The 16,801-nt window shown below is 41.7% G+C and overlaps 1 protein-coding gene across 14 annotated transcripts in view; it reads right to left on the bottom strand.

Annotated features, from left to right (window-relative positions):
* The window catches only part of IKZF1 (IKAROS family zinc finger 1), a 92,651-nt gene that overhangs the window by 43,110 nt on the left and 32,740 nt on the right, over positions 1–16,801 (bottom strand). The window contains exon 3 of one of the 14 annotated variants that reach the window (XM_075557506.1): positions 3,467–3,526. The exons of the other annotated variants lie outside the window; for them this stretch is intronic. Coding sequence (XP_075413621.1) covers positions 3,467–3,526 — 60 coding nt within the window. The remainder of the gene's footprint in view (positions 1–3,466; positions 3,527–16,801) is intronic. 14 annotated transcript variants of the gene reach the window in all.

The following is a 16,801-nucleotide window of genomic DNA, read 5'->3' as shown; positions in this document are numbered from 1 at the left end:
AAAAAGAAGGGGACTGGCTGGGCCCTCTGGGCAGTGCACACACACGTGAGGTACGTGGGTGTGATTGTTTTGTAGACCTATTACTTTAGCGCACGCCATCAGGTGATTGCTTCAGGGAAGGGGAGCAATAGCCAACATGTACTTAAGCTCCTCGTTTCCTGGCACTTTCAGATAAACTCTCGTGGTGCTCACCGCACAGTTGGTACATGTATGGTTCACACATTATTCTGTTGGGAATGCCATGTAACGACTGCTCTCCCTTTCCAACAAACAATTCAAACAAAAAACCTGGCTGCTGGGCAGTTGATTCTGACTCAGAGTGACCCCGCAGGACACAGGAGAAGGACTTCTCAGGGTTTCTGAAGCTGGGAATCTTCGTGGGAGCAGCTGGCCACACCTTGAATCTATGGAGCAGCCAGTGGTTTGAATGGCCCCCCTTTCAGTAGGCAGCCCAATGGGTAACTTCTTAGATAGTGCAAAGTAGGACAACCACAGAACACGAACACGGTCCAAGAAAAAGATAATGGGACCCCAGTGAGCACTGACTGTCATTTTATCCATTCCCTAGACGTACCCCCTGTTGAAAGATACTGAGCACAAATTAATGGTCTTCAGCCCTCTCTTTGGAGTACCTGGGTTAAACACTGGGCTATTTAGATGAATGGCTCAGTCCACTCAAAGGCACCTCAGAAGAAAGGCCTGGCAATCTACCTCTGGAAAAAATCCACAGTCACTGGAAATCCTATTTGGGGTGGTGGGGGGTAGTTCTAGCTTGAAACACATGGGAGCTCCATGAATTGTACAGAAACTTTTTGTACAGAAATCAGTTGTACAGAAATTTAAAAAAATCCTCCTCACTTCTTAAAACACTCAATCTGCTTCATTTACTTGGACCAAGAAGTGCTTGCTTAGGATAATGTTTCAATTAAATGTTATACTTTCTCTGGTTATAGTGAATACACTTATAAATATTTTGTGACCGCCTCCCCGCCATCAGTACTTAGAAAAATGCTCAACTCAGTAACATGCTGAGTTGAACTTATTAAATATAGAACACGAAATGAAGACTTTGTTATACATTTCTTTTCCCTGAACATTCGGCTCAAGTCTGCCTTGAAGCGCTTCCACTGTCTAACAACAGATAATGGACAGGTCCGATTTTATTATTTAATAAATGGGGTATATTTCGACAAGGGATGTTTTAAAACTCCAAGTCAAAAGCTAGTTGGCCTTCCCAGATACGCTTTAAAATTTGGAAAAAGTCAAATCTTCTTGCTATACCGTTTAAAGGATTTCCATGTTACAAGTAATGTAGCAAAATCCTAAAAACGACTCCATGTCCCTGAATGTAAGGTGGCCCACAGCATATATAACAGTTTAGAAGGGAAGAATCAGGAGACTCCAGGGTCAATAGCAGCCAAGAGACCTGAACTGTCTGCCAAGGAGCATATGCACTCCTGAATAATTAAAGATGTAATGCAGAGGTATAATGTGCATTGGCAGTTCCCACCTTACACAAATGGGTTACGTTTCCTCTTCATCCCCTTCTCTTTTTAGAGTGGGCCTCTCTAGGTGCTAAGGCGTTTTAAATGAAAAAGGGAGAGGCAGAAATAGCTCTGCGATATTGATAATATCAAGAAGAATAAAAATATTTAAGATAGACGTTGAATGGTAGTAATTAAATTAAATGTTTGTGAAGAGGAGTTTATAGATAATTTGTATGCTTTTAAAAAGGATTTATAAAACATTTAAGCACTCTAGTGGTTAATGGAATCATTTATTATAATTACTACAATTTAAAATGTAGATTTTCTTTTTTTGTCAACATGCAAGCTTAGCAATATTTTCTTCAGATTGGTGTTTTAAGACTTTGAGCGGCATGAAGCTGGGAGAAAGCGAAGGAATGTAAAAGAAGGACAAAGGCAAGGCTGTACAGATTCTGCCGGTGATGGTGCAGTGCTGGGGAGAAGGTGGGAACGAAACTAGAGAAGGAGAAGGGGCTCAACAGAGATAAGCATTTAATTTTCAGGAGAGAAAATCAGAAGCGTGAGAGAGACAACATCTCATTACCGCAAGGTGGTGATCTAGACCTGAACCAATTTGGGTGGTTGCTGTTTTGGGTGGTCAAGTCTTTAAGGCCAGCCACTCACTTGTTGTAATTAAGCTTGAATATGCTGAAGGAGAAGGGTGTGTGAGGGGATGGACATTAATATGCTCATGCTGTAGATATTTGTATTAATATCCTGAGAGTATCAAAATGTTTATCATGTACTCAAAAAAGCTTCAAGTCCCATTATCTTTCTAGGTAGACTTTTTTTTTACATATTAAAGTTATCAAAGGATCTAGTTTATGAGATGCTTGAGTCTCAACCTTCCTCAGATGTAATTTATACACGACTTAGAATGTATATCTTATTCCTAAGTGCAATAACTTTGACTTATATAATTTTAATCTGCTGGAAAAGTGGTTAGTCTAGTTTGTGAGCAAACTGAGATCTATATTACTAGATCCTGAGAAGATGCAAAATAATTTTTGATAACAATGTGCCAAAAACCTGCCCTTAACTGTGCACCACCCCCTTTAAATTAGAGCCTGGATTAGTAATGGTGTCTGTATAAACAAATATAATCTGCTTTGTTACCTTCAGCTATAACAGAAATTACTAAAGATGCTCTGAAAATCAGTTTTAAGGGGACTGCTAACTTGTAATTATCTAGTTATCTTTGAATGGAAAAACAACAAAAATCCCAATCCATTATTTAGAGTTTTCCTTCTATTAACACATACATTTATCAGCTCTAAATGCCTCAAAGAGAAAAATGAAATTAACATCTGTTGCTGGTCTAACAGCATGTAGCAGAGAAGATCCCCCAGGTACTAGGAATTAACTGTCTGTCTGCTCATGCAGTAAGGCCTTGTAGAGTGACAGCCTTGAGTGTCTCCTCTCAGTTCTGAAATTCATACTCCAGAGCAACAGAAGCATAACCGCTCTCTTTCATGCCCCCCCCCCTGCCTCCAAAATGACAAAAAATTACCTTGAGATCAAGTTGGGTTGTTTTATGGTGACAAAAGTATGACCATTTTATGATCGTGCCCCATGAAAAGGAGGTAATCAAAACATTAGTAACAAAACTGCTATTAAGAATATTTTAAAAATATTATTTGCCTCATCCCAACCAATTTCTATTAAAAAATTCATTCATGCTACGCCAACTCTTACTATCACCACCCCTACAAAATGTAGGTTCTATGGCACATCACTGAAAGTTCGATTGTACTTATGCATCATAGTGTATACATGGCGTCCCTGATGGGGGATAATGAATGAGCAGAAGGTAACTGACCTCCTTTCTCAAGCGTGAAGGAAGGAGTGGATGGAGAAAGCATGCAATCACATTCTTACTATGGCAGCAAGCACAAACGGACACACTGCTGTTTCCGGGTGCAAAGCATATATATACTTACGAGAGAAAGAGTTTGGAATGAGTGCGTGAAAACCCCTAAAGCCATCAGCCCCATATGTCACTGCAATAAAGAAGGCAGAAAGAAAGCGGGGTTGTGATATCATTAGAAATATATAGTACGAATTTAAAAGATAGCATTATTCTTTTTAAATTACTGCTTCAAAATTGTTACTTAGCGAAGATTATGCTATTGCTGTTCTGCTATTGCCGTTGCCATCATCCAGGCAATAGAAAAGCTGTCACAGTGATTACATACTCAGAAAAGGGATTGCGACTGCCGCCGATCCGAGCTCATGGCATTACCTCATTTACAGTGTCTTTGAACACCTTACGACATGCTAAATGTCTTAGAGCGTAATAACATAAAACATTCTAGAAATGGGAAAAACCATTCAGAAGAATTGATCCAGGCAATGTCAGAGGACTCAACATCACAGCAGAGTACCTCTTGAGAGAGCACTTATTACACAGAAGGGTATATTTTAAAGTTAATTGCATTTGATGGAAAAGAGCTCACTGCCATGAGGTCAACAATGATCCTATAGATCAAAATATAAGTGCCTTCCAGGGTTGACAAGGCTGTGCATCTTTGGAAGCCGACTGCCGCATCTTCCCCCACAGAGCAGCTGGTGGCTTCAAACCCACCGACCTTCTGACTACAGGTAAGTATTTCCAATACCCTACCATCAGGGCTCCTTAGGATCACATACAAGTTGCGTTCTGAAGGAGAAACAGGTTCTTCGTTCACCTTGTTTCAAGATTAGATACATTTTCCCTCATTTCAAAAGAGCTATCATTTTGTATGAGTAATATTCCTTATCATCTACTGTCATCAATGTTATCGTTGCCTTAAATCTTCACAATCTCCTTCTGTTTCATAGGTCAGCGTTTCCCAGCATGTTCCCTTTTCTTAAGACTTTAGCAGATAGTACACACGCGGCACACACAGCATTTTTCAAGAAACTATGTGAGAACACATTTTCGTATCATCCTAACCGTCACAGTTAAGTTCATAAGTTAACTTTTCAATTACACTGGCTGCATGCATGAATGAATCAGCAGAGGAAAGGTGGCGTCTAAAGTGTCCTGCAGGAGACTGAGCTCTTTAACCTTGCTGAAACCAGTGTTTTCTAAACTTGTTTGTCAATAAATTCCTTTTATTTCCCATGGAAAACAGTAAAATATTGGGATATTGGCCAAATAGATTTTGAGAAGCACTTTTAAAGCTGTTAATTAGTTTAATTCCTAGCAAACAATCTTTCTTCCTTTACTAATTTTGCTCCCTAAGAGATCAAATTTAATAGGAAAAGCAAATATCATAGATGGCATCAAACAGCATTTTCACAAATTAATTTTCCTAAATACAGAGGTGATTAAAAGCCCTACAGTCAGAAACATATTGTCATTTTTATAACCGTTATTACTTCTTACTGCCTTCATTCTTCTCAACCTCAGTTGTCACTGTGTTTCATGGGGTAATACCAGCTCTGGTAATATGAGAGAAGGCAAAGAAGTTTAAAAAGGTACTGCCTTATTAAAAAAAGGTACAACAAGCTATACAGCAGAAGACCAGTTAACTGAGGGGGTAATGAAGTTAGCAATGCTAGTATGGTGCTTGAATAGGAGTCTAATTTTAAGTTAATTAAGACCTCATTTCAGATTTACAAGCAATGGCCCTGTTCCTGGTTTGGTGTATGATCACGAGGACCCCATGTGGGGGGCTGTTTATGTGTACTGATACACTGCACGTGTACTGATACATGCAGCCGCTCATGGCTCTTCTGTGGTTACAAAGGAATACAGTCTGTCTCAAATAATTTCAACATTAGAAAGCGTAGTTTTGTATAGCTCTCAAGTAAGCAAAGGGTAAGCCTTGGAATACCTAAGTTTGTCAGACTGTAGTACCATTAAAGAACTGTGATAAGAGCCTTATGAGCCCCAATAAAAAGATTTTAAAAAAAAGAAAGAAAATGATTAAGGCAAAAAATGTACGGATGTGCTTTATACAATTGATGTATGTATATGTATATGTATGGATTGTGATAAGAGTTGTATGAGCCCCTAATAAAATGTAAAAAAAATTAATTAAAAAAAAAAATAAAAGAACTGTATCAGATAATCAGACAATGCATGTTAGATATTTTTCAAGACAAAGAGTTCTTATTCTAGAGCATTCAAATGAACTTTTTGTGTCCTTCACTATTTGATTCCCTGAAAGGTATAAAACTGTAAAAGACAAAGCCTAACTGTAGATATGAAGTTGCTCTCCTCCTTCACAGGAAAACGGAACGGGTAGGAATCCCTTTTATTTTTGTATCGCACACATTAAAAAATACACCAACTCCTGAGTATAAAAAGTGTGTATTATCACATGAAAGGACAGCGATTTGATGAAGTAGAAGAGGTGAAGAAAAAATTGAGGGAGGTGCTGTCAGCCACCCAAACAGACGAGTTTGAAAAATATTTCTAAGAATGGAATTGCAGGTTTGACAACCGTTTTAAGTGTAGTTAGTCTTTTAAGGTGACAAGTTTGTTTTGTAAGAAAATTAAAATATGTAGCTTTTAAAAAAATAATCTCTTTTTGGGGGGCTACCCCCATATAGGTAACGCAGAAACCTACCCAGACCACTAACTGTAGGGGCCTACCTTGGCATACTTTTGCCATTTGGCATATTTTCCTTCCACAATCTAATAGGTGGTTCTACATCCAAAATCACCAGGGTAGCAACGGTGAAACATACAACTTTCCTCTAGCTCCTAAATGCTTCCTTTCCCCCTCCTCCCCACTATCATGAACCCAATTCTACCTTACAAATCTGGCTAGACCAGAGGATGGGCTCTGGTACAGACAGGAACTGGAAACACAGGGAATCCAGGGCGGATGATCCCTTCAGCACCAGTGATAAGAGTCGCGATACCGGGAGGGTGGAGGAGAGTAGGATGGAAAGGGGGAAAGTATTACAAGGATCTATATGTAACATCCTGGGACGGACAACAGAAAAGTGGGTGCAGGGAGATGTCGGGCAGTGCAAGATATGACAAAATAATAATTTATAAATTACCAAGGGTTTGTGAGGGAGGGGTGAGCGGGGAAGGAGGGGAAAAATGAGGAGCTGATGCCAGGGGCTTAAGTGGACAACAAATATTTTGAGAATGATGTCAATGAGTGTACAAATGTGCTTTACACAATTGATGTATTTATGGATTGTGATAAGAGTTGTATGAGCCCCTAATAAAAATTTTTTTTAAATCTAAAATCACCATTTTTCCCTGGACACAGCAATTTTTCCCTTCTCACAGGTGCTAATGATCATGTTGTCTTCATTCCTTATGTTTCAAACTGTACATCCAGTCCCACCTCCATTCTTCACTTTTGGTAGTTAATTTATCTCTAAGCCCTCAGCACCTCCCTGAAGTCCGTGGCACTGGCTGTCCAGTTATTCTTTGCCAGGGACTTCCTGGCACCATCTGGCAAAAAGGTTTGCTTGTTGGTCTCCTATAATTTTTAGGCTCTCCATTCACCCTATTCCTTATATTGTATCAATCATCTTTAATGCTACTTTCATCAGAGTATGTCTACTTCCAAGATTCCCAGGGCTCCGCATTACTGTGATGGTAAACAATCTCAAGTCTTGTTTCAAAATCCTTTCACCATGGGTGTGCACAGACAATGAATTTCTCCGTGGGGAACGCTACTTAAAAATCAAATGGATGAGCCTTATGGAAAAAGGCTAAACACCTACAACCAGAGCTCATTGAGAACTACCATGCTGCTTGTACTCTGTTCTTCATCTACTTATCTCGTCGCTAACCTTGATGAGCACATGAATGTTGTCTCCGAGGGTGAGCAGGGCTCCGTGTCTAGAAAACAGGTCCAGCTGCTTTTCCTTCTCGATTCTTCTCTGTCCTTTACCAGGAAGTAGTGCTCGCCACGCTTTGATGGGAAGCACACCCTCCCAAGCCACTTAACTCTGTTTGGGGAGGCTGACCCAGAAATTGGGCCTCATTCTCGGTTACTGTAGCCTTTGCTCTCACTTCCAGATTCTTGGGGATCTATGCTGTTCTGAACACAGGTCTCTCGACGAAATCTGTGAGGTCAAGAGGCCTCGCATCTAAGGCACAGACTTTGCTCGACTTCCATTTAGATCATGCCTTGTGGGATGAGTGCTTGAATTCACTTCCCAACGTTGCTCTCTGAAGATAACCACAACAGAACATTTTCACAATTTTTGTACAATGTCTGCTGCTAGTGTGGTTCCCAGAAACCCAGTACGTTTGTAGCAGGTTAGAAACGTGGAGTACCAGTCTTGCCACTTATTCACTCAGTGTGGCATTGGACACAAACAGAGCACATGTGGACTGACTTTCTGTCCAAATGGGCTCTCTGCTTCTCTCAGCCTGTGTTGTTACTTACTAGCAACCCCCCACTGTTGCATCCATAAGTCAGCAGGCAACAACAGTGCCGTTTACTTAGGAGATAAGAAGAGGCGACTCTCCGGCATGAGCTTTAGGCCAGAGGACATCGTCTGATGTTTGGCTCTGTCGCTTGCCATTTATGTGGATGCGGTCAGGTGCAAGTACTCTGGGTCTCAGTTTCCTGATCTATCGAATGGGAATAATCATGTCTATTTTGCAAAGTTTGTATACAATATTCATAACAATGCTTACAAGGCCCTTGGTGTTTAGCAGGTCAACAGTCGCTATTTTTTCTGATGAGAAAGTCATAGGAAAAGAAGACACCTATACTCCTGTCAACTAAAGCTCCAATGTCTATGGGTGTTAAAAAGTCAGGCAACTAACAATAACCAAATTTTTCAAAATGATAGAGATGGTATCTCCCAGCACTGGTGACTGTCTATTCACATCAGAGGGTGGTACCAGTGAATGGATGGGAACCACAAACTCAATAGTCATCGGAGTGGCAACTGCATGGACCAGAAAGCCAGCGTATTTTATCAACTTCTTTGGCAAGTGCTTTAAGTGATGTCATTTCGCACGTCTTAGATAGGGTTTCTCTTGACACCGTGGTCTTACTGAAGCAACAGGTAAAACTCTCCTGGCAGTCAGGCAAAATAAACCATTTCAAACAGAAGGAAATATTTTTCCTCTGACACTTTCTGAAATGTCATTCCCACATTTACATCTACCACATTCATGAGGTTGAGTGATGTGTGAGGATATATTGCTCATGATTTTAAAAGAGGACGGATTTGAAGAAATGGGTGGAGACTCTAAATCAGATTCCGTTGTCTTCATCTCCAGAGGCATCAGATCAAGGGGATACCGACAACCAGGCATTCCCGCTCATCTCCCACTCAGGAGCTCTGTCTAAGCCCTGACCATTCCTGAAGCCCAGTTCCTCCCTACTCCAGGGAGGCCACAGATAAGCTAATCTCCAGGACACACACAGGGTGGGTCCCCTGCTGTCCTGCCCTTCCAGAAGCTCAAGGGGTCCCTGTCGGAATTCCAAGGAAAAAGTGACTCAGCAAAACTAAGGAGGGAAACCAACAGCCCAATTACTGTAGTGACACGGAGCTCTGGGCCCTGCAGTCCACAGATGCTGTGCTATTTATTACATTTCATATCTTCCCAACAGGACACTGGCTTTTAAGGCAAGGGGCATTTTAGGCATCAACTGTGCCTCTAGTAATGTTCACATACAAGGGAAGGTAAAGCCTTTGCTTGTGACTTTCCCGTTTCTCCCTGTGACCTCCCCGACAATTGTAGTTCTTAGGATCCAGCTTGGCAAACACTATGGTCATAAAGAGCAGAAGCCCATGAGCCCATGGCATATCTGTCCTGCTTCTAAAACAATAGTTTTCTTGACATATACTTCATACATAACATACAATTTAATTATTCAGTCCTATTGAGATTATTTGATTTGTGCAATTCTCACCACAATTTCAGAACATTTTCTTCTCATAGCCATTGCTATTAGCTTCCCATGGTCCCCATCCTCCTCTGCTACGCCCCTGTTCCTCTCTAGAGATCTACCTATCTTGATTTTAATGTACAGAAAATCTTCCAAAACACAAACAGGAAACAAACAAACAAGCAAACTAACAAAAATGACCAGACAAAACACGGAAAAACCTCAATCAAAAAGCAGGAAATATTAAAAACTGACGTAGCTATAAAATGAGTCAAAAGAGAGGTCAAATGAGAAAGAATTACATTTAAGCCTGGTGACATCTGCCACAATCAATTTTCCATTATTCTCTGACAGCAAGGCGATTCACACCCCGGGACGAGGGCTAGAAGGGCTTAGAGGCTTATCCCACGTCGGAGACATTGCCGATGGATTTTAAGTTTCCACCGTCCATAACCTTCAGCAAACCAGGTGGTCACAATTTAAACTCCGATGTTATCATTCCCTCCTTCAGATTCGGATTTTACTTATAATCCTTGGGTCACACAGGCTGGTGTGCTTATTCCATGTGAACTTAGTTGATGCCTCACTTAGATGGCTGCTTGTTTGAATGCAAGCCTTTGAGACCCCAGACAAAATTCTGATGGCTGGCCACCATGTGGCTTCTTCACCACATTTTGCTATAGCATCCATAGCTTCATGAGCTCTTCATGAGAGCAAGTGTGGAGTAGAATCACATCATTGGAACTAATTGTTCCCATGTTGGGACTAGAATTAAGTGTGAGCCCCAAATCTATTCATATGTTGATGGTGTATATATATATGTATATGTGTATGCATGTATATATACACACACACACATATATATATATATATAGTTCACTTTAGAGAGCTCACTATCCTTTAATGAGCACCTCTGTCCTAGCTAGAGTCAGCAGTCTGCAAAGGAAGATAGGCATGGGCTTGCAAGTGGTAGTTAACAGTCGAAGCATGTGGATTAGGGTGAGTGTATCTGGCTTGAGGCACACACATGTATGTGTACACATGTACGTGTATGCATGCCACAGCTAACACACAGAGATGGTCTTTATACATGTATAGTTCCAAAGGCCGCTTAGTAAAATAGACTGCTTATGACGGTCAGACTACTACGCACAGGGAGTTTTACATAAGGGAAGGTGATGCTGAGTGGTAACCAGCAGTTTCCATAGGCTGAGCATTGGACTTGCTTCTCCATCCTCCTGAGAACACAAGCTAGCATCACACTCAATGGATTGTACATTCTGTGTCTAAAGGCTCTATAAAGAACACAGCGAGTCAGGCTTATGTCTTTAAGTACTTTCAAGTAACAACAGAATTAATATTCTTTCCATTTGCTAACAAGGAATACTATCTAGCAGGTTTACTATCTAACAAGGAATATTATCTAGCAGGTTTCAGAGCAAGGTGACTTTCTATTAAGTCTAGATCTTGATAATACACTCACCTAGAGGCTGTTGAAAGATATAAGGCAGTAGTTACGGATCTTTAATGTTCTGTGAATTCTAATATTAACCCCTTGTCCACCTTGTAAAATAAGCTCTAAATATTCTGCATTTTATAATTCTCTCATGTGTCTTCTTTTTCATTTAAAATGGTTTCATTTATAAGCGTATCAATTGAAGTCAAGCAGCAAATGGGTATCTGCAGATACAAAGTTTTAAGAAGTTCTGGCTCCTCACTCCCAGGCTGACCTCCTAGTTCCAGTGTGATACAGCTCCTGGGAGTCCTTGAAGAAAGCCTCATTGCATATGTAAATGTCCCTTTTCATTTAATGTAAATAAATCATGGTAATATACCCATTATACATGGCTTGCTGGAATTTGTTTAAAAAATCATTTTATTGGGGGCTCTTACAACTTTCATCACAATCCATACATACATTCATTGTGTCAAGCACATTTGTACATTTGTTGCCATCATCATTTTCAAAATATTTCCTTTCTACTTGAGCCCTTGCTATCAGCTCATTTTTTCTCTCTCTCCCCACCCCTCCCACCTTCATGCACCCTTGATAAATTATAAATTCTTATTTTAAATATCTTACATTGTCTGCTGTCTCCCTTCACCCACTTTAACTGTTGTTCGTCCCCCTGGGGGTGGGGTTATATGTTGATCATTGGGATCATTTCCCCCTTACCCTCATTACATTGCTACTCTGTTTTTTAAAAATCGTTTTTTATTGTGATTGAGTGAAAATTTATAGGACAAATTGGTTTTCCATCGAAAAATTTATCCCCATTATGTTTTTGTCATGTGACTTGTAATCTCCGCCATGAAACCGCGCTCTTCCCTCACCCTCTGAGTCGGGTTTTTATTTGAACGCTGTACTTTGGTTTCTTCCACTTCTCCGCCCCACGGCCGTAGTCTTTCTCTCTTAAAATTATGCTCTAGCTTTCAGTCCTCTGCTTGATAAATGCTAGGCACAGATTAGTTGTTTGATACGCACAAATCTTTGGGGTGTTATTAACAGTTTAAGGCACTGACTATTGATCCCTAGTCAAATGATCATTGGAATGGATTGATGGAAGGGCAGCTTAGTCCTTGCCTTCTTCCACTTTTCGGTGATGGTGTGGTCCTCAGAGGGTTATACAACCTCACCACATCTCCGTTACCTCAAATGTAACTGAACAGAAGGCGGGCTGGTTCCAGGAGTTGGTTAAGAGAGTGGAAAGAGACCATGTAGTCAGAGATCAAAAACGCCTGGCACTCCACTACTGGCCCTTTGTTAGACCCATCTTCTCTCTGTGCCATGTGAGTGTCATCTGAGACCCACTGATTACTCAGAAGGCATAGCTTCCTGGCATTTCTGTTTACATCTCACACATCTTGGTAATAACCTTCAAATACCACATTTTTTTTCGTAGAAGTTATCAGTTATTTCTTAGTGTTAGTGTATTTCAAAAAGTCCTGCTCATCCCTTGAGCACTATTTCTTGGAAATAAGAGAGGTTGCTTACTGTCTTTCCCGGTTCCAATTTTATGAGTCAACAACCATTTACTGAGAATCATATGGAAAAGGCCAGTTTAAGACCATTTTTTTTCCACTTTAAGCGCATGCGCGCGCACACACACACACAAGAAAAAAATAAACATATAATATCTAACTCAAGCTTTGGGTTCAAAATAGCTATTCCTGTATTGATCCATATGTGAGCTTTTACTAGTTGTTAGGTACTATGATAAACCAGAAAATACATACACATTTTGATTACGGAAGCAACTCTGTGAGGAAATATTACTCCACTTCAAAAGTGAGAGTTAAGGTTCAGCGGGCATGTGCCTTTTCCAAGGTGACCCACTAAGACCATGGCAGCACAAAGATGTGCATCTACGTTCATGAGACTGTGCTCTTAATTACACTTCCTCTCTGGCCTTAGCTCACCTCTGCCATTCTAAGGTCACTATATTTGTCAGAATCACAGGGTGTAAGTTTTCACAGTCTGATTGAAACACTGTGACCACAATTAGAATTGTAAAGCCGGATGGGATCTATTGGGTCATTTCCATTGGGCCATCTTACTGTGACCTGGTCTGAACTGACTCTTACGAATGTTATGTTCTGGCAGTTAAAGGGTTTATGAAAATAAGGCCCTTAGGATAAGCCACATTGTAGAGCCTTAAGGAGTGGTTTCTATTTCAGGAATTTCACAAGTGTACATGCAAAACCCAGTAAGAGACATCAAGGAATGATACATATAATCAACTGTCGTCTCTGACCTCAGGGAGTTTAGAGTCTATGAAGGATAGGAGGAGATTGTATAACCACACAACTCAAGACAAAACACCACCCATGTCCTACGAGCACTGATACAGCATGCCCTGAGGACTCTTCAATTCTCAGGGAGACAAGCGTGAGTCCCTAGAAGGAGGGCATCCGGGAAGGCCTTTCAGAAGAGAGGACTTCTCAGTTTGGCCCCCAAGGAAAGAGAAACAGGCAGAGGAAAATCCAGTCCCATGGACTGAGTGGCAGGACTGCTTGGTGGGTGGTCCTTCTCCCTGCTCAGTGGCACCGAGGGAGATGCAAGCGTATGGGCTGTGGCCAGGTTCTAATAGAAATCAACTCCCCAGCGAAGGAGAAAACTGTCCAAAGCGACTACCTAATGGAATCATGTGGTGCACGCTGATTTAGGGAGCAGGCTCCGACCTTAGATGTCGATGCCCTGGAGGAAGGGAGAGAATGGACACAGGAGATAAACCCAGACTATCACAACCTTGGCAAAACAGAAAAAGGGAAGTTGGGAGTCAGGTGGGCATTTGGTGAAAGGAGGTTCCGGAGTTAAACTTGAGAAGTTTGGGGTGTGCTGGGCTCCAGCAGGCAGCGGTCCTGCTACAGGAGAAAACGAGGCTGGGAGGAAACGCATCTGCGCTATGGCTACAGACCAAGCATTTGTCACAGATTCAGGCAAACTCGCCACATGTCAGAGTAGAATTGTGCTCTATATAGTTTTCAGCGTGTCACTGTTTGCTGCGTGGATCACCAGGCTTTTCTTCCAAGGCACCACGGGATATTTTGAACTGCAAACCTGTGTTTAGGAGCCCACAATACTAACCCTTTGCATAACCCATGCTCCCAAGCTTCTGTTAGAACTTCCATTGCCAGAAGTCTTAACTTCCACCTTCTGCTCTTGTCCTACTCCATGCTTTAATCTTCCTCCTCCTCCCCTCCACATCCCTGCCTGCAGCCCATGCCCGCCCTCCCACTTCCATGAGATGGAGCCAACTGAAGGCGTTGGGACACCGCTGCTGTGTGTCACGCTGTGCCTGGGTTTCCACATCCCCCTGGCTGCGCTGTAAAAGCCCTGGAAGAGGAACAGGGTGAATAATGAAAGGACTGCAGGGAAAGAGGAAGTAGCCGGAGACACCAGTCTAACTGAAATACCAAGAATTATGGAGAAGTGACAGAAAGGGAAGCAAGAGTCAGGAATTGCCTTTGGTGCCGTAGGAAAGTGTGCACATATGCGCATGTCTGCATCCAAAGCAAACTTGCCAAAGCACAAGCTCTTCGTTTTCAGCCGCACAGAGAGGGCAAGTCTACTTTGTAATCGCGCTAGCGGAAGACATCCAGCCAAGTGTCTCCTTGCTCGTCTGCCCTCAAGTGCTATTAGAAATAGAAATTCCTTTTACTGCTAGGAGGCCATTCAGTTATTTTCTCCTGTTTTTAAAAGTCCAAATGTAAATAGGGTAACACTTTCTTGACTATAATCAACAACTCAATTTGAAGGAGGATGGAAATATGGTACAAAGTCAAATATATTCACGTAGATAATTTTAGGATGCTCCAAATACCTTCCTTAGAATGAGGAAAAGAGACAAAAGACTGAAGAGCCTGAAATCTTTAAAAACAAAACAAAACAGAGGGAGGGGGGTAATTTGGAATTAACTCATTAACTGGTATTTTCTGTTTGTGAAGATAACCAGGAGTGGAGCCTTGAGTTGAAGACTGCCCTACCAGGGTTGTTTGGAGGTTATTTAGACAACCCCTTCCCCCCAAAAAACAACAACCCTTATCTGCCCCTTTCAGAGACTGGCAGCACTAGTAGGTGGCTGCCTGGCTGAGGAGGGCCTTCCCGCCTGGCGTATCTAGTGACGACTCTGAGTTTGGATGGAAAGTTCCCACACAGGTGCAGGGTCCTAAAATGAATGCAATGTTCCCTCTTCCTCATTTTCCAAGAGAAATACTTATACTAAGAATGATCACTGGTTTCATAGAAAATAACTGATTACTTCAAATTTTAGTGGTACCTTTGAAGGATTTTTCTCTTTCTGATTTTTTTTAAAGCAAACAAATGGAACTTTGCTACATAAACACCCCAAATCTAAAGATTTATATATCTGAAGCTTAACATTGAATATAGACTAAACCATGAGCTTCGGTTTGCACGCACGGTCTACAACTAAGCAGACTTACACACTCTGCTGCTGGCACAGAGCTTCAACTGACATGGCCTGGCCCGGGGAGGCTGTAAATGTGAGGAGAGCATTCCTGCTGCTCCCCGTCCGCCTTTCTTATTTGGTCAGACCTCCTGCAGCGGGAGCCCGACCACAACGTACACATGACACCTTCCTTATGGTGCCTCCCCACCTTGTATGGCATCCTTGAAAGACTCTAGTTTCAATCACTCACACCTGCTCTCTGATCACACTGATTATAAAGGAGCTGGATATCAGAGCTGATTCCTGAAATCAATTTTATGTATCTACTTGGTAGGGAAGGAGCATGTGGCTATTATACTTCTTTCCTTGAAGAATCTAGAAGGCTTATCCAAGATTTGCCCCAGGAGACGCTCTCCGGTGGCTACTGAGACGAGAACACTGAGACCTGTCACTTCTGTATTACCCAGGTACCAGATCACCTCCTTATCTCACCCCGAGACCTTATAAGGGCCCTTCTGGACGAATTACACACTGCATTACACACTGCTTATGCCCCAAAGTGTGTTTCTGACTTGAGGTGTGTGGCACCAGAGGTTGTTCAAACCCGACACTGAAAATCAAGATCGCTGGCATTCTTCATAGGTGAACCCTCTGTTTAGCCTCTGTCGTGATGCATGGTTCAGGCGCTCACTCTCAGTTCTGGCCAAGGATGCTGAGTCCACCCGACAGGAAAGAACCCTAGCGATCGCCTTGAAAGCCCTGGGGAGCACAGGGCTCCACAGACACATGTGGTCATTGTGTCAGAGCCAACGCAACGACGGCTGTCTTGGCTCGAGCAGTATTTTATTTTCAGGAATGTATTAAAAAATTCTACAAGTATGTAAAGGGGAAAGTATACATTGCACAGTACTCATAGAAAGTTGTACACTGTGCCATTTAGATTACTAATTATTTTAAGGTGTACTATGGTTGAGGGCCTAATAAAATACTATTTCTGGTAAAGAAATCCCAACAGCATACTTCCACATCAAATAAAGGAATGTTGTTAGTATATTATTTCTATGTATAGGCTGCTGGCTGAAAGGATAAAAGCAAAATGGAAATTTTAGTAGAAGTGGTCTGAATAAAGATCACAGGGGTTACCACACATGAATCCCTCTGCCTCACCCTGAAATGCTCAAATTTAAGTATGTCAACCTGAGAAGATCAACAGCATCACTAGCTTATCTCATGCATGCAAGTGACATTACACTTACTCAGAAGCAATGCCTCAATCTTCTTCACTTGGCGGCAAGAGGTCAAGAATGAGAAAGTAAAACTGACCTCTGAGGCAGCCAACAAAAAAGAGAAGTAAAAATCCTTGAACTAAAATTTACTCCCGGGAGAGTCCCTCAGACATTCACTCAGAAATTATTTACCCTGACTTAGATTTTTTTCTTCACTTTATCACCAGCAGATGAGAAGTGGAAAATTCAAACAGAGAAAGAAACAGAAAACACTATCCACACCATAAGAGAATTCAAAGCCAGGGTCGTTTAGGGTACGGGCA

The sequence above is a fragment of the Tenrec ecaudatus genome, chromosome 9 (assembly GCF_050624435.1).
Source record: "Tenrec ecaudatus isolate mTenEca1 chromosome 9, mTenEca1.hap1, whole genome shotgun sequence".
NCBI lineage: Eukaryota > Metazoa > Chordata > Mammalia > Afrosoricida > Tenrecidae > Tenrec > Tenrec ecaudatus.
Note: the sequence above shows the minus strand (reverse complement) of the source record. Positions and strands in the feature narration are given on the sequence as shown.